At 35.8% G+C, this 21,096-nt stretch overlaps 1 protein-coding gene and 1 long non-coding RNA gene across 2 annotated transcripts; one reads left to right on the top strand and one right to left on the bottom strand.

The window, feature by feature from the left end:
* Positions 1-6,135: 6,135 nt before the first annotated feature.
* On the top strand, positions 6,136-15,574 carry LOC145642880 (uncharacterized). Its single transcript, XM_081694042.1, has 11 exons — positions 6,136-6,291; positions 6,396-6,590; positions 6,700-6,913; positions 7,107-7,485; positions 7,549-7,741; positions 7,832-8,568; positions 8,824-9,061; positions 10,213-10,372; positions 10,465-10,814; positions 10,935-11,176; positions 14,584-15,574. Exons 1-11 carry the CDS (start codon positions 6,136-6,138, stop codon positions 15,572-15,574), a joined length of 3,855 nt encoding a protein of 1,284 aa, XP_081550168.1.
* A 2,910-nt stretch (positions 15,575-18,484) lies between these two features.
* On the bottom strand, positions 18,485-20,380 carry LOC145555995 (uncharacterized). Its single transcript, XR_014091662.1, has 2 exons — positions 19,791-20,380; positions 18,485-18,739 (listed from the first exon to the last, which is right to left on the bottom strand). It is a non-coding gene; the product is annotated as an uncharacterized LOC145555995 (long non-coding RNA).
* Between the last annotated feature and the right edge of the window lie 716 nt (positions 20,381-21,096).

Here is a 21,096-nt window from a genome sequence, read left to right as displayed (position 1 = left end):
GAAAAACTCCACTCATTCCTATTATGACGAAAAATGACGCATGCATGGTCTTAATATACGATCATAAACATTATAGTGCATTACTCAAAGACAAAGTGTGTGCAATGACTCAACATATGTGATTAGGTGAGTTTATTAAGACTCGTGGTATGATCGCATGGCTAGACATGAGGACGTTGTGAAAAACAAAAGACCCAATGACCAAATAGCACGGAAGACTAAAAGACAAACTAACTTGATTAATTTTGTCCAATTTTAATGTTTATGCTATTTACTAGGTGAAAATGGTCCCTTGGAAATCGTTAGTCATAAATAAGATCAACCAGAATCAAAGACAAAGAACACATGTTAAGGTTAGCACAAAAATTGATCACAAGAAACTAGGAAGATGACTAGAATTCTAGAAGAGTTATGACTCATGGGTATAAAAAATAAATAAATAAAAATAAAAATCTATAATCCTATATTATATGAGTTGACACGGATTAAAGGACTTGGCTAAGACTAGCTTGACACGAATAAATAAATAAATAAATAAAAGAAAGTTGACGCTAAAAAGACACCTAAACTGGACAGACTGTAGTATATCGGTTATAACTTTTGATCTGCGACTCCGATTGGGACGAAACTAATTCCAAATGAAAGATAAAACTCGGGGCTACAGATCCATAGGTTGCACGACACGTAACTATTTCTAGAACTCCAGATATGACCAAAACAATTTGACTCTTGTGCAGTATACGGGAATAAAAATCCGGGTTGACTCAAAAATTAAAAAAAAAAATAAAATCTATGGCTCGACTCTAATAATAAAAAAAAAGGGTTTGATAATGAATAAATAAAAAGTCAAAAAATGCACATATAATCACATTGTCACGAATGATGCAATGAAGTTTGCAACCTAAAGTCAAGATCTATGTTCCACTATGGTCAAGCTTTTGGGTGTCAAAGGGTACCATGGTTAAGAGTTTGGACGCGTTAGCAAGGCAGCCTTCCTTGAGGGTGTATGCCAACGGGCGGCTCCGTGAGTTCGTGATGAAATTGAACTCGACTCCATGGTTTGGGTGGATTTAAAAACTCGGATGAACCCTTATTGCCATGAGCGTTTTCGGGTTGATAGAGCATAAATCCCCCGGGCTAGCCACATATGTAGAATACATACTATTGTGGCAAAATAGGTAACCTAAAAAAATCATATGCATATGTGACAATGCCAATTAAATCGCAGGAATATTTTTCAAGAATCTTTCAAGTCTCATCCACTCATCTCAATTAAATACCGATCACTCAAATCGATAAATAACCAAGAATCCTCCCCAGTGGAGTCGCTAAATTGTAGGCATCGCTTGAAGTGCGCCTACGTTAAAAGCATGTGTGAATATGCTTAGCACTCATAGGAAGTGGGAATTGACATAATACGATAAGGGACACGATTAGGGACAAGGAAAGTAGGGAGCCGCCAACAAGTTTTTAAGGAACTTGTAAACCGTTCACGCATCATAAAAGGCAACCACGAATAAGGGACAACGATAGGCAACAACGATTGACCCGTGAAGGTTACACCCCATTCATAATCCATGAGATTACTAACTCCATATGGTTCGGAACCACGAAAGGATGATCGGGGATGATGGTACAAAGTGAGTCATGGAGTCACATTCGCCCGTATTTGCCTCTACTCGATTCTTATAGTGAAAAGTGATTCCTGCGATCTCAAAGGCATGCAAACAAAGATTCAATTTGCTCCAAACTATTATTACGCTAAATTGGTTTGATATTAATGCAACATATAATTCTAAAATATTGTGATCACTTGATTAAACAACAAGATTAAAAAGGATCCTAAACCGGTTGTCTAAATTATCTTATTAGACGTGATTTTCAATTACATATTCCCTTTAAACATGCAATTTGGTGATCATAAAAATAATAGAATAAACATTAATATTTGAAGCAATTTAACAAATTTGTTAGTAAAATCAAATATAAAATAACCCTAATCATGATACTAGCAATATTAAAATAAAATAAGAGTAAATAAATTAATTAATTACTCACATTCCACGCGTTCCTTTAAATTGCTACATCATGAATAAACTGTTAGTAACTTCAATAAAAAAAATAAATCAAATGAAAATTAAATTAAATTAAAAGTAGAGTTGATTTGGTCCAAACCCTCAGTCAATTATACCTTTCACACCTTGGTTTAAGTATAGAACTTTGGGTATTGTATGAACTCCTTGGCGTGCTTAAAGGAAGAAATAGTGAAAGAATGGGGAGGCTAGTGTTTAGGCTAAAGAGGGAGAAGAGAATTATTTGATGGTTGAAAAAGGGGTGATATGACCTCTATTTATAGGGAAAAAAGAGGGTCGAAGAATCAAGAAAAGATCGAGTTCGAATCGGATTAAAACTCTTGCGATAGACAACAGTTTTTGCGGTTTTTGTTTTTATCATATCTTTTGATCCAGAAATTGGAATAAGATGAATAAGATATCGTTGGAAAGCTCTTGAAGTATACTTTCTAACCCAATTAGAATATAAAATATATGGACGAAATAGTGAGACGGTGTCTGTTTTGGATAGAGTTTGACATTTTATTCATATCTTTTCCGTTATAGCTCGGAATTGATATTATAATATATCATTGGAAAGATAATTTCAAGGGCTATCCAACCATATAAAATTTGGATAAAAACTATGAGGCATGAAAATAATATTTGTCTATCTTTGAACATCTTTCAATTCGGTTAGAAATAGGATTTTCAAAAAGAAAAGTTTTATTCAATTTCAAACTCTTTAATCTTATCTTTTTAAAAATGATAATTAAGATATTTTAGAAACTTATAGAAGCTTCTAATTAATCCTAATTGGTTTAGGAATGGGATTAAATAATTTGGACCCTCTACATGATCATTGGGTCGTAGGTAAGGTGGGCTTAGGTTCGGTTTGGGCTCAGTTTAATATTTTGGCCATAACTTATTCGTTATAACTCGGATTTGGGCTTATAATATGTCGTTGGAAAGCTCTTTTCAAGCCTCATCCAACTATTCAATCATTTAACCCAGATTATGGACCAAAATAAACTGGATTAAACGTTTTTATAAAAAGGACACGAAATGATTGATTTTAAAGGACACGAAATGAATTATTTTGGGTTTAAAGACACGAAAAGAGGAAAATAAGTTATGGTTTGGGAAAATGGGCTAGAAGTTGGGTTGGTTTATGAAATGAAAATATGGATTTGAATATGGATTTAAGCACTCCAAGATTAAATACTCAACCCGACCAATAATGGCGGTGAAAGGTTGTTCATCATCGGGTTTGGTTTTGGGGAGACATTTTTAGGTGTCTTCACAATTAAACCCCCAAATTTTAGAAATCAAAATCTCCAAATAATACTAAACTCATGAACCCTAAAATGAATTCTAATTCAATTCCTAATTTGGTTAATTAAAACCTTTATCCAATTTGGGAGAGTTAATTGAGTGGCAAAAGTGAAAAAAGTGGGCTTCGATAAAGTCTTAATTAGAAGGAAAATGTTAATAAGTAGTTTTTTTTTTTTTTTTTTTTTTTTTTTTTTTTTTTTAATTTTTTTTTACGAAAATTAATGAGTAGTGCTACTCAAACGTTTTCAAACTTGTGGGTAATACTAAACAAATAAAAAAAAAATGGATAGTTGTTCACAAATGACCCTATCTTTAGAGTAGTTCTACACAAAATTTCCTTATAAAAAGCCAAATATTTTTGTATGATGTGCATCAACATTATAGTGTAGTGTATAAGTTCAAAGATAATTGGGGAGTACCATTTATAAAGCAGACACAAATGTCTCGAAATTCATTGATTTCCTCATCGATGAAGAGGGCTATGCTATTCTTAACATATTTAACGCCTAATAAAATCAACGTTAAAAATAATTAAATTAAATGCTTTTAATCATAATAAAATTACTGTAAGCTTCTTTGCTTGTCACATTATTTGAGATAAGTACTACGTAGTATAATAAATCAATTAGGGGCCGTTTGGTTGGGGGTAATCAGGAAAGGGAATGGGAACCAGCTGGCTCGATTCCCTTTGTTGATGTTTGTTTAGAACTTTCTTTCATTCCCTTTCCCCTCTTCATTACCCCAAATCCCTCTAAGGTCATTCCCCATCCCCTAGACTTTTCCATTCCATTCCCTATCCACCACCACATCACCACCTTCCTACCTCCACACACCACCGAGAAACCCAACCACCGCACTACCCATTGCTTTGCCGCCTCTCCGACGACCTTCGCCGCCTCTCCCCCTCCCCGTAAAACTCTCTTCTCCTCACGCAAACTCTAACCCAGCCCCTAGAAATTCCTCCCTCTCCCCGCAAAACCGCCGTCCGACCCTCCCCCACCCTCGAAACCCTAGCCGCTAGGGTTTCAAGGGTAGGGGAGGGTCGGACGATGGTTTTGCGGGGAGAGGGAGGGATTTCTAGGGGCTGGGTTAGTTTCTAGGGTTTTCGGGGTTGATTTTCTGGGAAGAGAGTGATGCACGTGTGCGGCGGAGGGCGGCGAAGGTGCGGCTGGTGGTTTGGTGGACGGATGGTGGCTACAAAAGGTGGAAAGTGAATGAATTAGGTGGTTGTGTGATGGTGGGTTGATGAGATTCTTTCCCTTTGTTTCTAAAACAAACAACATAGAGAATATTGGGTATTTTCATTCCATTCTCTTCCATTCCCTTTGTTCATTCCATTCCGTTTACCCCGGGTGAACTAAACGGCCCCTTAAGGTAACTATACAATTACTGGCTTAAAAAAAGGTTACTATACAATTATACATAAATTTGATTGATTTAGATGATTTAAATTGATTAAGGCCCTAATATGTTCACCTTATTTTCACTTATTTCAGGGTTAATAAGTTTAGATCGATAAGGGTAAAAATCCAACTAGCCTTCTTTGATATAATTTTTTCCCTCTAGAGTACGACTTTTGGGAGGGTTTCTCTAGGGCATCCTAGTTTCTTCCTTCGTTGAAGGCTTTGTCTCGAATTTTCGAGGTTGTTTCAATGGCAAGTGGTGACGATAATATCTCTATTACCCGTAACGAACCTACGCTTAGTGACGATGAAGATGGGGTTGATTGGATAGTGGAAGCAAAGGAGCAGGAGGAAGCTAGGGTTTCCTTAGGGGTTGTGGGAAATATTTGGACTGAAAGGCATGTCAATTCAAACGCTTTAATCGCCCAAATGAACCGGCTCTAGAACCCTAAGCATGGAATGGAGGCCAACTGTATTGAGAAGAATTTGTATCTGTTCCAATTCCACCATTGGAAGGATAAGAGTAAAGTAATGGAGGGGCAACAACCTTAGCACTTTGACATACATGTGTTGATTTTGAGCTACATTGAAGGTAATTGTAAACTGTCTAAAATCCCTCTATTTCATGTTCCTTTTTGGGTTAGGTTTTATGATCTTCCTTTTATGGGGAGGAATAATATTGCAAATGCTCAAACTATTGGCGATAAACTTGGCTCGTTCTTATATTTGGAAAATACTGGAAATGCTGGAATTAATAAATCCCTTCGCATCAAAGTGAATGTGGATGTGCGGAAGCCGCTAAAAAAAATTAGCTTGAAATTGAGGGGTGGGGATAAACAGTACGTTGATATTAAGTATGAAAATCTCCTTATATTTTCTTATGTGTGTGGGAAGTTAGGACATGGGGATAAAGATTGTGATGAATATAATAATGATCTGCCAACTGGGAAAAAATACAGTGATACTATGAGGGTTTTGTCTCCTTGGAAAGTAGTGAAACCAATTGATGAGAGTGATAAAAGTGAAGAGGGGAGCTATGCAAAACAATTATTTATTGCTAAAAAGACCCGTTTTGTTAGTAAGGAGCACAAAGGTGTGGTGAATGATGTGGTGTCTCAATTGGGTGGGGTCACAATAGATGGGTTGGAAAAAGAGGGGAATGTTGTCAGTGATAGTGGGAACGCTAGTGGGTTGACTTTTGGCTATATATGTGATGCCAAGGAAATTATTGCTGTCAGTTTAATTGGAGATAGGGGGTACATGATGCTGCTATTCTTAATGCTCCGAATATAGCTAGCAAAAAATTAAGAAAAGTGAAACTGTTACATGGGAGGGATGGGATGCACATGGAGAGGGATGATAAGGAAGATGTGGTGGGTTTGAAGAGGAAACATACAGGGGAGTTGTCTGATGAATTGGGTGATGTGCTTGAAGGCAATGGAAAGAAGTACAAGTCTGGTGAGGGTTCTACCATGGTCACTAATGCGGGGAAAGTAGCAAAGGTTGGCGTGGACCAACCCCGCGAACGACAATGAAAATCTTGAGCTGGAACTGCCGGGGATTGGGCAACCCCCGGAAAGTTCATAATCTCCAATATTGGTGTTAGAGGGAACGCCAAAATATTGTGCTTGTTATGGAGACTATGACTGATGCGCGTAGGTTAGAGGCTATTAGAAATCGGTGTGGTTTTATGGATGGAGTTTGTTTGAGTAGTGTTGGTAATTCCGGTGGGATTGGCTTATGGTGGAAGGACATTAATGCTCATATTTGGTCCTATTCGGCTCATCATATGGCTATTGAGGTTAGAGATGCGGATAACACACCAAAGTGGCCGGGCAGCGGTAGGAGTGTACGGTTGGCCGGAAACTGGGAATAAACACTTTACTTTTGAGTTAATTCGGATGCTGAAGGATGAGATTCATGTGACTATGGTTGTCTTTGGTGATTTTAATGAGATATTGCATGATAATGAGAAGAGCGGTGGAGTGAGTAGAAGTGAAAGGAAGATGGAGCTTGTTCGTGATATGACGGAGCAATGTGAATTTAGTGATCTTGGATATAAGGGGAATATTTTCATATGGCAGAGAGGCAATGATCCAAGAAATTACATGTTGTTAGGGAAAGGTTAGACCGTTTTGTTGCTTGTGATGGGTGGTGTGAGCTGTTTAGAAAGAGGCATGTTTGTCACTTTCCTATCGTTTACTCTGACCACGCTCCTATTTATTGGAGACTGATTATGAGAGGCGACGAAAAAAGGGTAGAAAGAATCGGTATTTCAAAGCTTTATGGTTGTCTCATGGAGAGTTTCAACGTACAGTGAAGGATGCTTGGGCTAATGGTGCTGGGCAGAGTATTGGTGCTAAAATTGCTGCTTATGCTAGTAGACTTCACTTTTGGGCCAATGAGACATTTGGGGACACAAGGAAAAAAATCACTCTCAAGGAGCAAGAGCTTCAGAATTGGCAGCGTTGTGATCCGGATGCTGTGACGATGGAGCAATGTGCTAATATCGTGATTGAACTGGAGGAATTACAAAGACTCGATGAGTCTTATTGGCACGCGCGAGCTAGAGTCAATGAGTTAAAGGTTGGTGATAAAAATTCCTCGTATTTTCACCATAAAGCTAATTATAGAAGGCGACATAATTGCATTAGCAAGCTAGAAGATGCAAATGGAGTCATGTGTGATGATGAAGGGTAGATGGAAGGCATCATTGAAAATTATTTTTCTCACATTTTTTCTTCATCATTGCCTTCTAGTTTTGAGGAGGCTCTTGCAGGCCTTAACCCGATGGTGTCAACTTATATGAATGAGGCCCTTACAAAAGTACCCACGATGGATGAAATTTTTCAAGCTCTCTCTCAGATGCATCCTAATAAGGCCCCGGGGGTTGACGGAATGCATGCTCTCTTTTTCCAGAAATGTTGGCACATTGTGGGACCTGATGTTGTGGTTTTTATTTAGAAGTGGTGGACTGAGGGGGGGGGGGGTGATCTTAGTGAGGTGAACAAGACTTGCATCGTGTTAATTCCTAAATGCCAGGAACCGACGAAGATGACTGAGTTTCGACCAATAAGCTTATGCAATGTTATCTATAAAATAATCTCTAAGATGATGGCTAATCGTCTTAAGGTTATCCTTCCGGAGCTTATTTCTCATCATCAGAGTGCTTTTGTGCCGGTTCGTTTGATCACAGATAATGCGATTGTGGCGTTCGAGATTTTTCATGCCATGAAGAGAAGGGGGGAGGGGAAACGAGGAACGATGGCGCTTAAACTTGATATGAGTAAGGCCTATGACCGAGTTGAGTGGACTTTTTTGAAGCATATTATTGATAAGTTGGGTTTCGATGATGGGTGGACGAGCCGCATTATGATGTGTTTGTCTTCGGTTAAGTACTCCTTCAAGTTCGATGGACAATTTACTGGTTGTATTTCTCCTTCTCGTGGTTTGAGGCAGGGGGATCCGATATCCCCCTATATTTTCCTCCTTTGTGCCAAAGCTTTTTCTTCATTGCTGGTCAAAGCGGCTAATGAGAATCTTATCCATGGGGCCTTGGTATGTAGAGGTGCTCCGAGAATCTCTCACTTGTTTTTTGCGGACGATAGTATTTTATTCTCGAGGGCGACACTTCAGGAATGCTCTACAATTGCTAACATTATTAGCATTTATGAACGAGCATCGGGGCAAAAAACAAATTTTGATAAGTCCGAAGTGTCTTTTAGCAAGAACGTGGAGGCAAGCCGAAGGAGGGACATCATCGGAGTTCTTGGGGTGAAGCAAGTGGCTAGACATGAGAAATACCTTAGCCTTCCGACTATGATTGGGAGATAAAAAAAAGTTGTCTTCTCATGTCTTAAGGAGTGGATTTGGAAGAAGATGTGATAAGTCGTATATTGAGCGTGTTTTTAGAGTTCATTTAGGTAGTTTTTAAGCTTAGATTAATTGTTCATAGCTTATTTTAGCTTGTTTTGATTTGGTTGTGATCATGTTGTGCTTTTATGGGTAGTTTCGTTGTTTTTGATGTATTTCAGGATGAACGAGACTAATTTGGATGGTCACGTGAGTTTGTTAAGATGCAAGAGTGATGATACCCGTGTCCGCCCTGGAGGGCAACATTGCCCTGGCAGCCAGGGCGAAGGAAGGAAGAGAAATGCGGAGAATATGAAGAACTCAACTTCTGTCCGCCCGGACCGGGCAGCCTTGCCCGGGCAGCCCGGGCAGACGAGGTATTACATGAGGAAGCTAGATGAAGAAGCGCAAGCCGACTTTGTTTCTCGCGCCCGACCGGGCAGCCTTGCCCGGTCTGACCGGGCGGAGTTTCGCGAAGCGTATTTTCACTATTTTCGGGTTTTCTTAATTAAGGGATATAAATACCCTTTGTAAACCCCGACTTAACATACTTAATCATTATCTTAGCAGTTTTAAAACACTATAAGAACCTTAATATTCTCTCTAGATCTAGATTACATTCCACTTTCAAGTTTTAATCTTTATTCATCAACAATTGGTACTTTTCTTCATTCAAGCAATTGGTATTCATCTTTATTTCTTCTTTTACTTTTAATTGCTTATTAATCATGTTTTCTTCATTGATTATTGTTTTTGCTTTCATTAATATGTGTGAGTAGTTCTTTATTCCAAGATCTAGCGGAACCCGAATATGATTAATGCATGATTTAATTCTTTAAATTCTCTAATAATAATTGTAATTGATTTGCTTAATTGATTATGCTTATGCCAATACTAGATTAGGGATAATTGGTATTGTTATTAATCCTTTGTTTTAATCGCAACGGGAGTTGGGTTTTGACGGATTTGAATAAATCAATTAAAGGTTTGAAGTTCATCACGGGAGTAGTTGAATGGATGATTAGGAAGTTAGAGTAATGTGCTTAAGGTCTCTAATTTACATGATTCCACGGAAGTAGGCTTGATTGTGGTTAGAGAAGCCATTGATAACTTGGGAGAGACCATTGGTATTATTCATGGATTACTTTTCCTCTTTAATCAATTAAATTATGTGTTAGGGGTAGAACGACTATTGCATTAATTGTATTCGTGGTGAAGCTTGATCTTGGATGTTTTTAGCATTGAATTGTCATTTTGTTTTGATTTAATAGTTTTAATTAGTTATTTAATTATTGATTCTCATTCATTTGATTTGGTTACTTGCTTAGTAATTGCTTGAGTCTATTTAATCAGTTGAACCGTAGTCTCTTGGGATCCGACCCTTGCTTGCCCGTCTACATAGTAGTGGTCTAGTTAGGTTTATTTTTGTTAGGTACGCGACACGCCTATCAAATTTTGGCGCCGTTGCCGGGGACTAACGGTTTCATTCTGGTTATTTGTGATTCGTTTTACTAAGCATATATTTTGTTGCTTCGGCTATTGTTCCTTGTGTCTTTGATCTCCCATTTTAGTTTCTTTGTTGCATGCAAACTCGAAGTCCAGGTTCAGATGATTTAACACCTTTTGATTCTGAGATCGAAGCTACCGCAAGAAGACGAAGAGGTAGAAGAAGGAGAAATCGAAATATAGGAAACATGGTCGACCCAGGAACAAAATCTCTTTTGGAGTATGGTATTCCGGATACAACAATCGAATTTCTCTCCAGTATTGTTAGACCACCTATTACCGCTCAGAGTTTTGAGTTGAAGCCCCAATTCATACAGTGGATTTGGAGTGGATTTGGAAGAAGATGCAAGGGTGGAAGGAGAAATTTCTCTCCCAAGCCGGGAAGGAGGTGCTCATTAAGGCTGTAGCGCAACCTATTCCGACTTATATGATGGGTTTGTTTCGTATTCCGGAAGGCATTATCGATGATATCAATAGAATGGTGGCTCGTTTTTGGTGGGGTGCTACGGGAACGGAGAGAAAACTCCACTGGATTAGCTGGGAGAAATTGTGTCTTCCAAAGTCCTTTGGTGGGATGGGCTTTTGTGATTTAAGCACCTTCAACCAAGCTCTTTTAGCCAAGCAAGGTTGGAGGCTGATTTGTAACCCTAATTCCCTCGTGCATCAAGTGTTAAAAGCCTGACATTTTAAAAATGATGATTTTTTGTCGGCAAATCGTGGTCATGACCCTAGCTTTGTGTGGAAAAGTATTTGGGGCTCTAAGGCTCTTCTACTTGATGGTTTGAAGTGGAGAGTGGGGGATGGGAGAGATATTAATGTGTGGGATGATGCGTGGCTTCCGAGTGAAGGTGTTAGTCGTGTTCCAAGTCCCAATATTGAAAGCTCTGTCGACTTACGAGTTGCGGACTTGATTGATGCTGAAAATCGTACCTGGAACATTGAAGCTTTGCACCAACACCTTTCTCTTGAGGATGCTAGTCTTGCTCAGATTATACCTCTGAGTTTTCAACACAAAAAAGATATCAAATTGTAGGCGTCGTTCAAAGTGCGCCTACGTTAATTAAAGCATGTGTGAATATGCTTGGCACTCATAGGAAGTGGGAATTGACATTACGATTAGGGACAACGATTAGGGACAAAGCAAAGTAGGGAGCCGCCAACAAGTTTTTAACGAACTTGTAAACCGTTCACGGATCATAAAAAGGCAACCACGATAAGGGACAACGATAGGCAACAACGATTGCCCCGTGAAGGTTACACCCCATTCATAATCCATGAGATTACTAACTCCATATGGTTCGAAACCACGAAAGGATAATAAAAGGAGCATAATTCTTACTTTGATTCTATTTGTTTACAACTATAAAATAATAAACGAGTAAGTAACTTCAAGGAAATAATAATAAAACGATAATTAAATTAAATCAAATAGAATTGATTTGGGGCCAAACCCTCAAACAGTTCTACCTTTTACGCCTTGGCTTAAGGACAGAACCACGAGTAAAGTATGGACTCCTTGGAGTGCTTGAAAAAGGAATTTTGAAAGAAGAAGGGTAGGCTAGTGTTTAGGCTTAGAGCATAGAGGAGAGAAAAATAGAGAATTAATTGATGCCCCGTACATCAGATATAAGGGGGTATTTATAGAAAAAAAATGTGCTGAGGGAACACACGGAACCCTAAAAAGATAAAAACCCTAAAAAATTACACCGCGACACGACAGAGGGCTCCGTGACACGGTGCTTGGCACCGTTAGACGGGACAGTTTCCCGTGACACGGTGAACAGTTGTGTGACGCGGGAAATATTTAGGGTACGGGGAATAAAACACATGAAGGGTTTACGCAGAAAGGACACGGAACTGCCCCGTGTCACGGCAGGGGCACCGTGTCACGGGAAATCCACCGTTAGACGGGGAACATTCCCATGACACGCTGGACATTTACCGTGACGCGGGAGTCTGTAGTCCATTTTTCCGTCCAAATTCATTTTTAACCCTAATTTCATTCAGCATTTTTAAGTGCCGATTGATAATTTCGGGTCATTTCTGATTTATTATTATTAATTGGGCTAAAATAAATAAATAAACAAAATAAATAAAATAAATAACAGGTTTGGGCCAAAATAAAAAATAAAAAAGGTTTAGGCTTGTAGGCGTCGCTCGAAGTGCGCCTACGTTAAAGCATGTGTGAATATGCTTAACACTCATAGGAAGTGGGAATTGACATAATACGATTAGGGACAAATAAAGTAGGGAGCCGCCAACAAGTTTTTAAGGAACTTGTAAACCGTTCACGGATCATAAAAGGCAACCACGATTAAAGGGACAACGATAGGCAACAAATAACGATTGACCCATGAAGGTTACACCCCATTCATAATCCATGAGATTACTAACTACATATGGTTCGGAACCACGAAAGGAGGATTGGGGATGATAGTACGAAGTGAGTCATGGAGTCACATTCGCCCGTATTGACCTCTACTCGATTCTTATAGTGAAAAGTGATTCCTGCGATCTCAAAGGCATGCAAACAGAGATTCAATTCGCTCCAAACTATTATTAAGCTAAACTGGTTGAATATTAATGCAACATATAATTCTAAAATATCGTGATCACTTGATTAAACAACAAGATTAAAAAGGAACCTAAACCGGTTGTCCAAATTATCTTATTAGGCGTGATTTTCAATTACATATTCCCTTTAAACATGCTATATAGTGATCATAAAAATAATAGAATAAACATTAATATTGGAAGCAATTTAACTATAATAATGTGAGTTAAATCAAATAATAATAAACCTAATCATGATACTAGCAATATAAAAATAAAATAAGAGTAATTAAATTAATTAATTACTCACATTCCGCGCGTTCCTTTAAATTGCTACATCATGAATAAACTGTTAGTAACTTCAATAAAAATATAAATCAAATGAAAATTAAATTAAATAAATATAGATTTGATTTGGTCCAAACCCTCAGTTAATTCTACTTTTTCACACCTTGGTTTTAAGTATAAAACTTTGGGTACTGTATGAACTCCTTGGAGTGCTTAAGGGAAGGAATGAAAGAATGGGGAGGCTAGTGTTTAGGCTAAATAGGGAGAAGAGAATTATTTGATGATCAAGCTTATTGATGATTGGAAAAGGGGTGATATGACCTCTATTTATAGAGAAAAAAGAAGGGTCGAAAAATTAAGATAAGATCTGAATTAAATCGGAATAAAACTCGATAGAATGTAGTTTTTTGCGGTTTTTGTTTTTATCATATCTGTTGATCCAGAAATCGGAATAAGATTAATAAGATATTGTTGGAAAGATCTTGAAGTCTACTTTCTAACCCAATTAAAATCAGATTAAAATATTCTGTATAACAAAAGATATAGCCAAAATAATGAGACGGTGTCAGTTTTGGATAGAGTTTGACATTTTATTCATATCTTTTCCGTTATAGCTCAGAATTGATATTATAATATATCATTGGAAAGATAATTTTAAGGTATATCCAACCCTATACAATTTGGATAAAAACTATGAGTCACAAAAATAATATATGTCTATCTTTGAACGTCTTTCAATTCGGATAGAATTAGGTCTTTAAAAAAAAGGAGTTTTATTCAATTTCAAACTCTTTAATCTTATCTTTTCAAAAAGAATAATTAGGATCTTTTAGAAACTTATAGAAGCTTCCAATTAATCCTAATTGGTTTAGGAATTGTATTAAATAATTTGGACCCTCTGCATGATCATTGGGTCGTAGGTAAGGTGGGCTTAGGTTCGGTTTGGGCTCAGTTTAATATTTTGGCCATAACTTATTCGTTATAACTCGGATTTGGGCTTATAATATATCGTTGAAAAGCTCTTTTAAATCCCCATACAACTATTCAATCATTGAACCCAGATAATGGACCAAAATAAACTGTAATAAACGTTTTATAAAAAGGACACGAAATGAATGATTTTAAAGGACACGAAATGAATTATTTTGGGTTTAAAGGCACGAAAAGTGAAAAATAAGTTATGGTTTGGGGAAATGGGATAGAATTTGGGTTGTTTTATGAAATGGAAATATGGATTTAAGCACTCCAAGATTAAATACTCAACCCGACCAATAATGGCGGTGAAAGGTTGTTCATCATCGGGTTTGGTTTTGTTGAGACATTTTTAGGTGTCTACAGGACTGAAATAATAAAAAAATATGCTTTGACTAAACATCAAGACTGATCCATGGACCATTCAAAAAAAATTGAATTTAATTAAATACGATTTTTTAAGCACTCTCGGGATTAAATAATGAACCCGACCAATAGTGGCGGTGAAAGGTTGTTCATCATCGGGTTTGGTTTCGGGGAGACATTTTTAGGTGTCTACATAGATTATGGGCAGCGGCAGAGGATGGCATTTACACTACGAAATCTGGATATTTGACTGGTAGGTTGATCCATATTCGTGGGTGGGAGTCACACTTTAGTAGTACAACTGCTTTGGCTTGGAATAAAATTTGGAATGTTGATGGGCCTCCGAAATTACGCAATTTCATCTGGCGAGCGTGTACAGGTTCATTAGCTACATTTGAGAGGCTGCACCAAAGACACATAAGAGATGATGGGATGTGTAAAATTTGTAGCAGAGAGGCTGAAAGTATCATTCATGCAATTTTCTCGTGTTCAAATTTTGCGAGCATTTGGGATATGTCACCCTTTGCCAATCTTTTAGCTGATGCTCCCTCTTCTTCATTCATGGAAAGGCTGCTGTGGTTTCATTCCAAGGTTAGTAAAGAGGATTTCTTGCTGTTTGTTTCATTGGCTTGGGCTGCGTGGGCTTACAAGAACGCTGTTATCTTTGAGGAGCCATGGAGTAACAGGGATATTGGTGTGCTTGGCTTTGTGAAACTCGTGGGTGATTATTCGGGGTATATGGGTGTTGTGTCCTGTTCGGTCAGACGCACTGCTGTGGCTGCTAGGAGTGCTTGGTATGCACCTGCGGCTGGGGTGTTACGCATCAATGTTGACGCTGTTGTGAAGGAGGGATGGGGAGTAGGTCTTAGGGTTGTTATCAGAGATGATCTGGGCAGAATTCGAGCTGTTATGGTGCGTTGCTTAAGTGTTATGGGGAGTGTAGTGATGGCAGAGTCTTTGGCTACTAGAATGGGCTTAATTCTTGCAAAGGATATGGGTATGCAGAAGGTGGAGCTTGAGTGTGACTCGTCTGCAGTGGTGAATGTTGTTTGCAAGCCCAGAGATGGAAGAGCACTTGTGGATCTGATTTTTGATGATATTATTGCTTTGAGTACGAATTTCCTTTCTTTTTCATGTAATCATATTAAAAGAGGGGGGGGGGTTAGCCCTGAGAACAATGTGGAACAAGTGTTTGTATCTTCCTTCCCCCAAGGCTTAATTGCCTTGGTGGATATTGACTTTGGTTAATTTATGCTAATCTTGCTCGCCGAGCAGTTTCTTTTAAAAAAAAGTCCAGATAAGACAAGTACAGGAAAAATAAGTTCAGATAAGTTGTGATATTGTTATAAGGGTTAGTCAGGGCTACCCAAGTTTAATTCAGAAAATCTTGTGTGGACCTGGTCCACAATAACATTATAGTGGACCTAAGATTTATACACACGTAACTGGTATTATATTCAACAAGTGACCCCTAATTTTAAAATCAAAAACTTTTGCATGCCCCCGATTTACAATAGTTTTATTGTACATCGAACATTTTACGAAAAGTGACCCTTTTTTGTATAAAAGTGACCCCTTTTCACAAAGGTGACCCTTTTTTTTTTCTTCACAAAAGTGACTTTTTTTATCACAAAAATGACTTTTTTTCCCACAAAAGTGACACTTTTTTTCACAAAAGAAATTAAGCTATATATACAAAATAGAGTATCAAAATCAACAAAAATAAAAACACAAAATTAAAGATAACATAGTGTAGCCAAGGATTGGCTAAATTTGAAGCATCGGATGGTTTGAATCCAGGCTCCCATATTGGCTGGACAAAGGTCGGGAATTTGAAGCATCAGTGAAGATTTTGGCTTCCTTGGGAATTTTTTCTAGATTTTCTGAAAATTAGCAGGAGGGAAGGTTTGGGTTAAGGAAGACAACAGCGGGGGTCACGGCTAGGGGTGCTAATTGAGTTGAGCAGCTTGCGAGCATCTCGTACTCGATTCGGTCAACGCTCGGTCAAAACTTGACTCGAGTTAGCTCGACTCGACTCAAGATGTTAACGAGCACGAGTTGAGCAAGCTCTAACTCGACTCGATAAGCTCGTGAGCAACTCGATAATATAATATTAATATAGAATTTGCAAACAAAGTTACTATCTTTAAACAAATTTGACACTTATTAAGTCTTAATTTATATCATAAAAAAAGAAAGAGTATTTTTAATTGAAGCTACTATATTAATTTCTACAATTTCTATATTTTTCAATCGATTCAAATTAGTATATCATTATTACATCAATACAATTTTCCATATAATTCCATGGAATTTAATATTGTCTATTTTCTCACAAATTTCAATGGAAAAAAAAAAATTATTTTCAACCAAACTCAAACGATTCTTCTTTTGTAACATTGGCGATGAGCATTTTTAATTTTTATTTTTCATGATTATTCGTATCAAAAGGTTATATGGAATTAAATACATAACTCATGTGATCAAATTAGTCGTATTACTTTGTTAATTACTGATTTAAGGGATTCCTCCTTTGCCAAGTGCCAACCCTATGTTTGATTTAAGGTAATTTTTTTTATGTTTTATTTTTTTTAATTTTTCTTGTTTTGATAATGTCAATTGATTTATTTAATTATTATTTCTTGTTTCCTGTTTTTTTTTTTTTTTTTTTTTTTTTTTTTTTTTTTTTTTAAATCAGAAGGAAACTAAAAAGATGTCAAAACAAGTTAGTGGAATTTGGTTATATATATATATATATATATATATATATATATATATATATATATATATATATATATATATATATATATATATATATATATATATATATATATATATATATATATATATATATATATATATATATATACTAGGTTAAGTCCCGTGCCATGCACGGTAATTTTTAATACTTAATAATTATCATTAGTTTAACACTATTATTTAATTATAAAAAATTATACCTAATTGCAAAATAGGATGAAAGTTCTGTAATTACCAAAAAAAAAAATAATAATAATAAAAATTTATCTCGCTAAAGAAAACAGAGAGAATAATGTATGCACGACTAATAAAAATAACTATGAATTACATTACAAGGTTATAGATAGCAAACTTTTATTGCATATTATTGTATAAAAAAAAATATCTTTGTTTGAATGTGTACAAATAGAATATACTTATCAAATAGGAAATGAAATATTATAGCATATTTTGTATTAAAAACTTCTTTAAGAAGCTTTGGCCAAAAAAATAAAAATAAAAAAAAAAAAAAAACTTTTGGAGGGAAATTTTTTAACCAGGAGATGACATGTGTCATTCCTGGTTTCGCCTTTAGTATAAAGTTATAGATATATATATATATACATATATATATACTAAGAAGGTATCTAGACATAATATTACAAGTAAGTCCTTATAATTAACCAAGATGCTCTAACTAAATAAGTCCATATATTTAATTATCATGCTATGTAATTTGTACTAATCATATGACGTACTCTTTCGTCTTGGGGCCTGTTCATATTTACTTATTTTCAGTTCAGTTCAGTTCCAATCAGTTCAGTTCAGTTCCAATCAGTTCAGTTCAGCTCCAATCAGTTCAGTTCAGTTGAGTTCAGCTCTTAGTTTCCCTCTCTCATAAAATATTCATTTCAGCTTAGTTCAGTTCAGTTCATTTCCAATCAGTTCAGTTCAGTTTAGTTCAGTTCAGCTCCAATCAGTTCAGTTCAGTAAATTTGAACAGGCCCTTGGACTCTTCCCTCAATACTACATTACTACTCAATGGATTATTTCCCCTTCTCAAGGTTAATTAGTCTATCGAATAAATATCTATATAAATATCTATTATGCATGATATTTTACTTCTTTAAATAAACTAATTGTATATATTATTTCAAGTGCATTTCAAAATCATTTTTAGTCCACCCAATCACAAATTAACACATATTGTTATCCAAAACTACAAACACTTTGATGATTGATTAGAGATTTTGAGCAATTGCTGACATTGCCCATTAACCTTGTCATTTTTTAAAAAGTTAAAATTGATCCAACTTTAATAATAATAACTTGACGTATTGGTATTATATTAGTCATAATTCAATGGTTACCTTTAATCAAGCATTATTGTTGCAAATTGGTTGAGAAGAATAATGCAAATCTAATCAAAATGGGGTGAATCACATTTGAAAATGTGACAGCTACCACCTTTGTATTGTTTCTTATGAAATTTAACTGTACAAGTGGCTACAAAAGATCTCAAAATATCTCTAAGATATATATGTGCATTCATTAAGAAACTAAACAAAACAAAAACAAGTGTGAGACGGTGAGACCCAAGAAAGATCGTTCGTGTTGTTCACTTGTTTGTCCGGGTTTCATCTCTTTTGTCCTCTTGCCACCATCATTTTCTTCCTGTAATTTCCATACAATTTCCAACGTTAGTAAATTTTATATATGAATGATAAAAGGGTATTGATGTAAGCTAATTAATCGGATTCCATTTCATTTAATACCTGAAATTGTTACTATAAAACTAATATATGGTATGGACTATTGAATTTTAGCTATGGATTATCTAAGCTACTAGCCTACTACCCTTCAGATTGCAAATATCGATATAAATGTAGAAGTTTTGTTGATAGCAACTTAAATCCAATGTTATGAGTAATACTTTAAGGTTATTAATTTCATTATGAAATTAATTATCATAGACAATTATGAAATTCCAACTATTTGAAATGATCTCAAAGACAATCTAATTTATCTAAAACAATTAATAAACATAGGTCTTATATTAGTAATTTAGTACTCCGTAGTAACGTTCTTCAAACATAAATCTTAATTGAGAATTTTGACCAATAGTAATGTGGAATTAAAGAATATTCTTTTCAAACATCCAAATTAATGGGTAACTGTTATAACTGCCAAAAAGCAGAGCAGCTCAACCTTCTCTACTTTGAAACTTTCAAATTTATTTCCACCTTTTATGCCTCACGTTTTTCATCTATCCGTTTCAAAATAATTCCTACCACATATTCATATATAACATAAAATTATTCAAAAGTCTTTCCTTAATTCGTAATTATATACTCGTAAAGTCATAGTATTTTATAAAAGATCTACGGAGTATTTAATTTTTTTTTTAACAAAATCATTTAGTTAGATCGAGTAATCGAATGGATAAAATAACGATGAATATTGTAACAAGATGGCTTCAAATAAGTGTCACACTAGATCTCTAACACAAGTCATATATATATCTATATATTTGAATTTCAAACAACGATCGCTAAATAATTATAAAAAAAGGATTCATAACCGTTATAAACTTGACAATTCTCAGATATCGATTATAAACACGCCGTATTAGATATCTAACATGATCACTCGACTAATTTTTTCTACTTCTAATACTATAACCTAATAACAAAAAAAAGGAAAGATTAAAAAAAAAAAAACAAACCTGATGCTCTGTTCTGAAATCCAAGCATATAATCCTAACAATTATTCTTCTTAGATCCAAGAGGAGAAGCAGGCAAAACCATCTTAGAAGAAGCATCAAGATCATCATCAACAACAACAAGCGGAATCGAATCGGGCACGTAATTTATATTATAAATTCCAAAAGCACCCTTCAAATACTCTCCAATTTGTAACTCTTCTTCCTTAACCCTCAAAACCTGACTATGCAAATAACTCTTCTCCTTCTGAATCCCATTATTATTATTGTTATTGTTATTGGCGCATCGTTTGCGCCACCGTCTCCACCTTCCACCAACACCACTACCTTTTCTCCCTACAGCCGCGGTCACAACTGACCGCGGCGACTCCACTTCCTCAGCAGAGGAGGAGTCCCCCTGTTCCGACATCGCACCGGTGTTGTTGTAAGTATCGTACACCGGTTCGATTAGCTGCATATTTCTAGGAAAACACAAAGAGAAACGATCAAGTTTGGTTGGTGGTGGTTGTTATTGTTGTTGTTGGAGTTGCTTGAAGTTTTAGTTAACTTTGGTTGATATTGTGTTTATTCTAATATGGGGTGTTTGTTATGATATGTTATGTGAGTGTGTATATATATTGGAGAATAGAGATTTTACTTACTTATAAAATGGGCATGCGTTGGATTTGTGACACGTGGGAGTGGGAAAATAGGCGTTATCACGTGTTTGAAGTGGAAACAATTAAAATGAAATTGAATTTGAATAGTCATAATTGAATTTATTTTTTTTAAAAAAAAACGCGACTATTTTGATTAATGAGTGTGCGCGGGTCGTGTGGTGTGGTGTGGCTAACGTAGGTATTACCGTTTCAGCTGTTTTTTGTTTTATTATTTGATTTATTACTCCGTTCAAAAAAAAAATAAAAATATACGAGTAATTTTTTTCATAAAATTTTTCCGTTAAGTGATCTAATCTTCACTTATTCGCCACGAAATTTAATTTATGTGGTTGAAATTTATTTACTTACTCTCTTATTCATGCCCATTTTTTAATAAATTGTCTTTTTTTAATGATAATGTTACACTTAAGTCATGTTCTGTTCACCTTATTTTCACTTATTTCAAGGTTAATAAATTCAGATAAGTTCAAATAAGGATTAATAAGTTCGGATAAATTCAAATAAGATAAGTTCAGTAAAAATAAGTTCAGATAAATTCAAATAAGATAAGTTTAATAAAAATAAATTCATATAAGTAAAATTCAGGTAAATAGAACACCATTAACCTTTGTATTATTTGATTTTTCTTAAATACGGAGTATTATACTTTT

This window comes from Chenopodium album, chromosome 8 (genome assembly GCF_948465745.1).
Source record: "Chenopodium album chromosome 8, dcCheAlbu1.1, whole genome shotgun sequence".
NCBI classification, from domain to species: domain Eukaryota; kingdom Viridiplantae; phylum Streptophyta; class Magnoliopsida; order Caryophyllales; family Amaranthaceae; genus Chenopodium; species Chenopodium album.
Note: the sequence above shows the minus strand (reverse complement) of the source record. Positions and strands in the feature narration are given on the sequence as shown.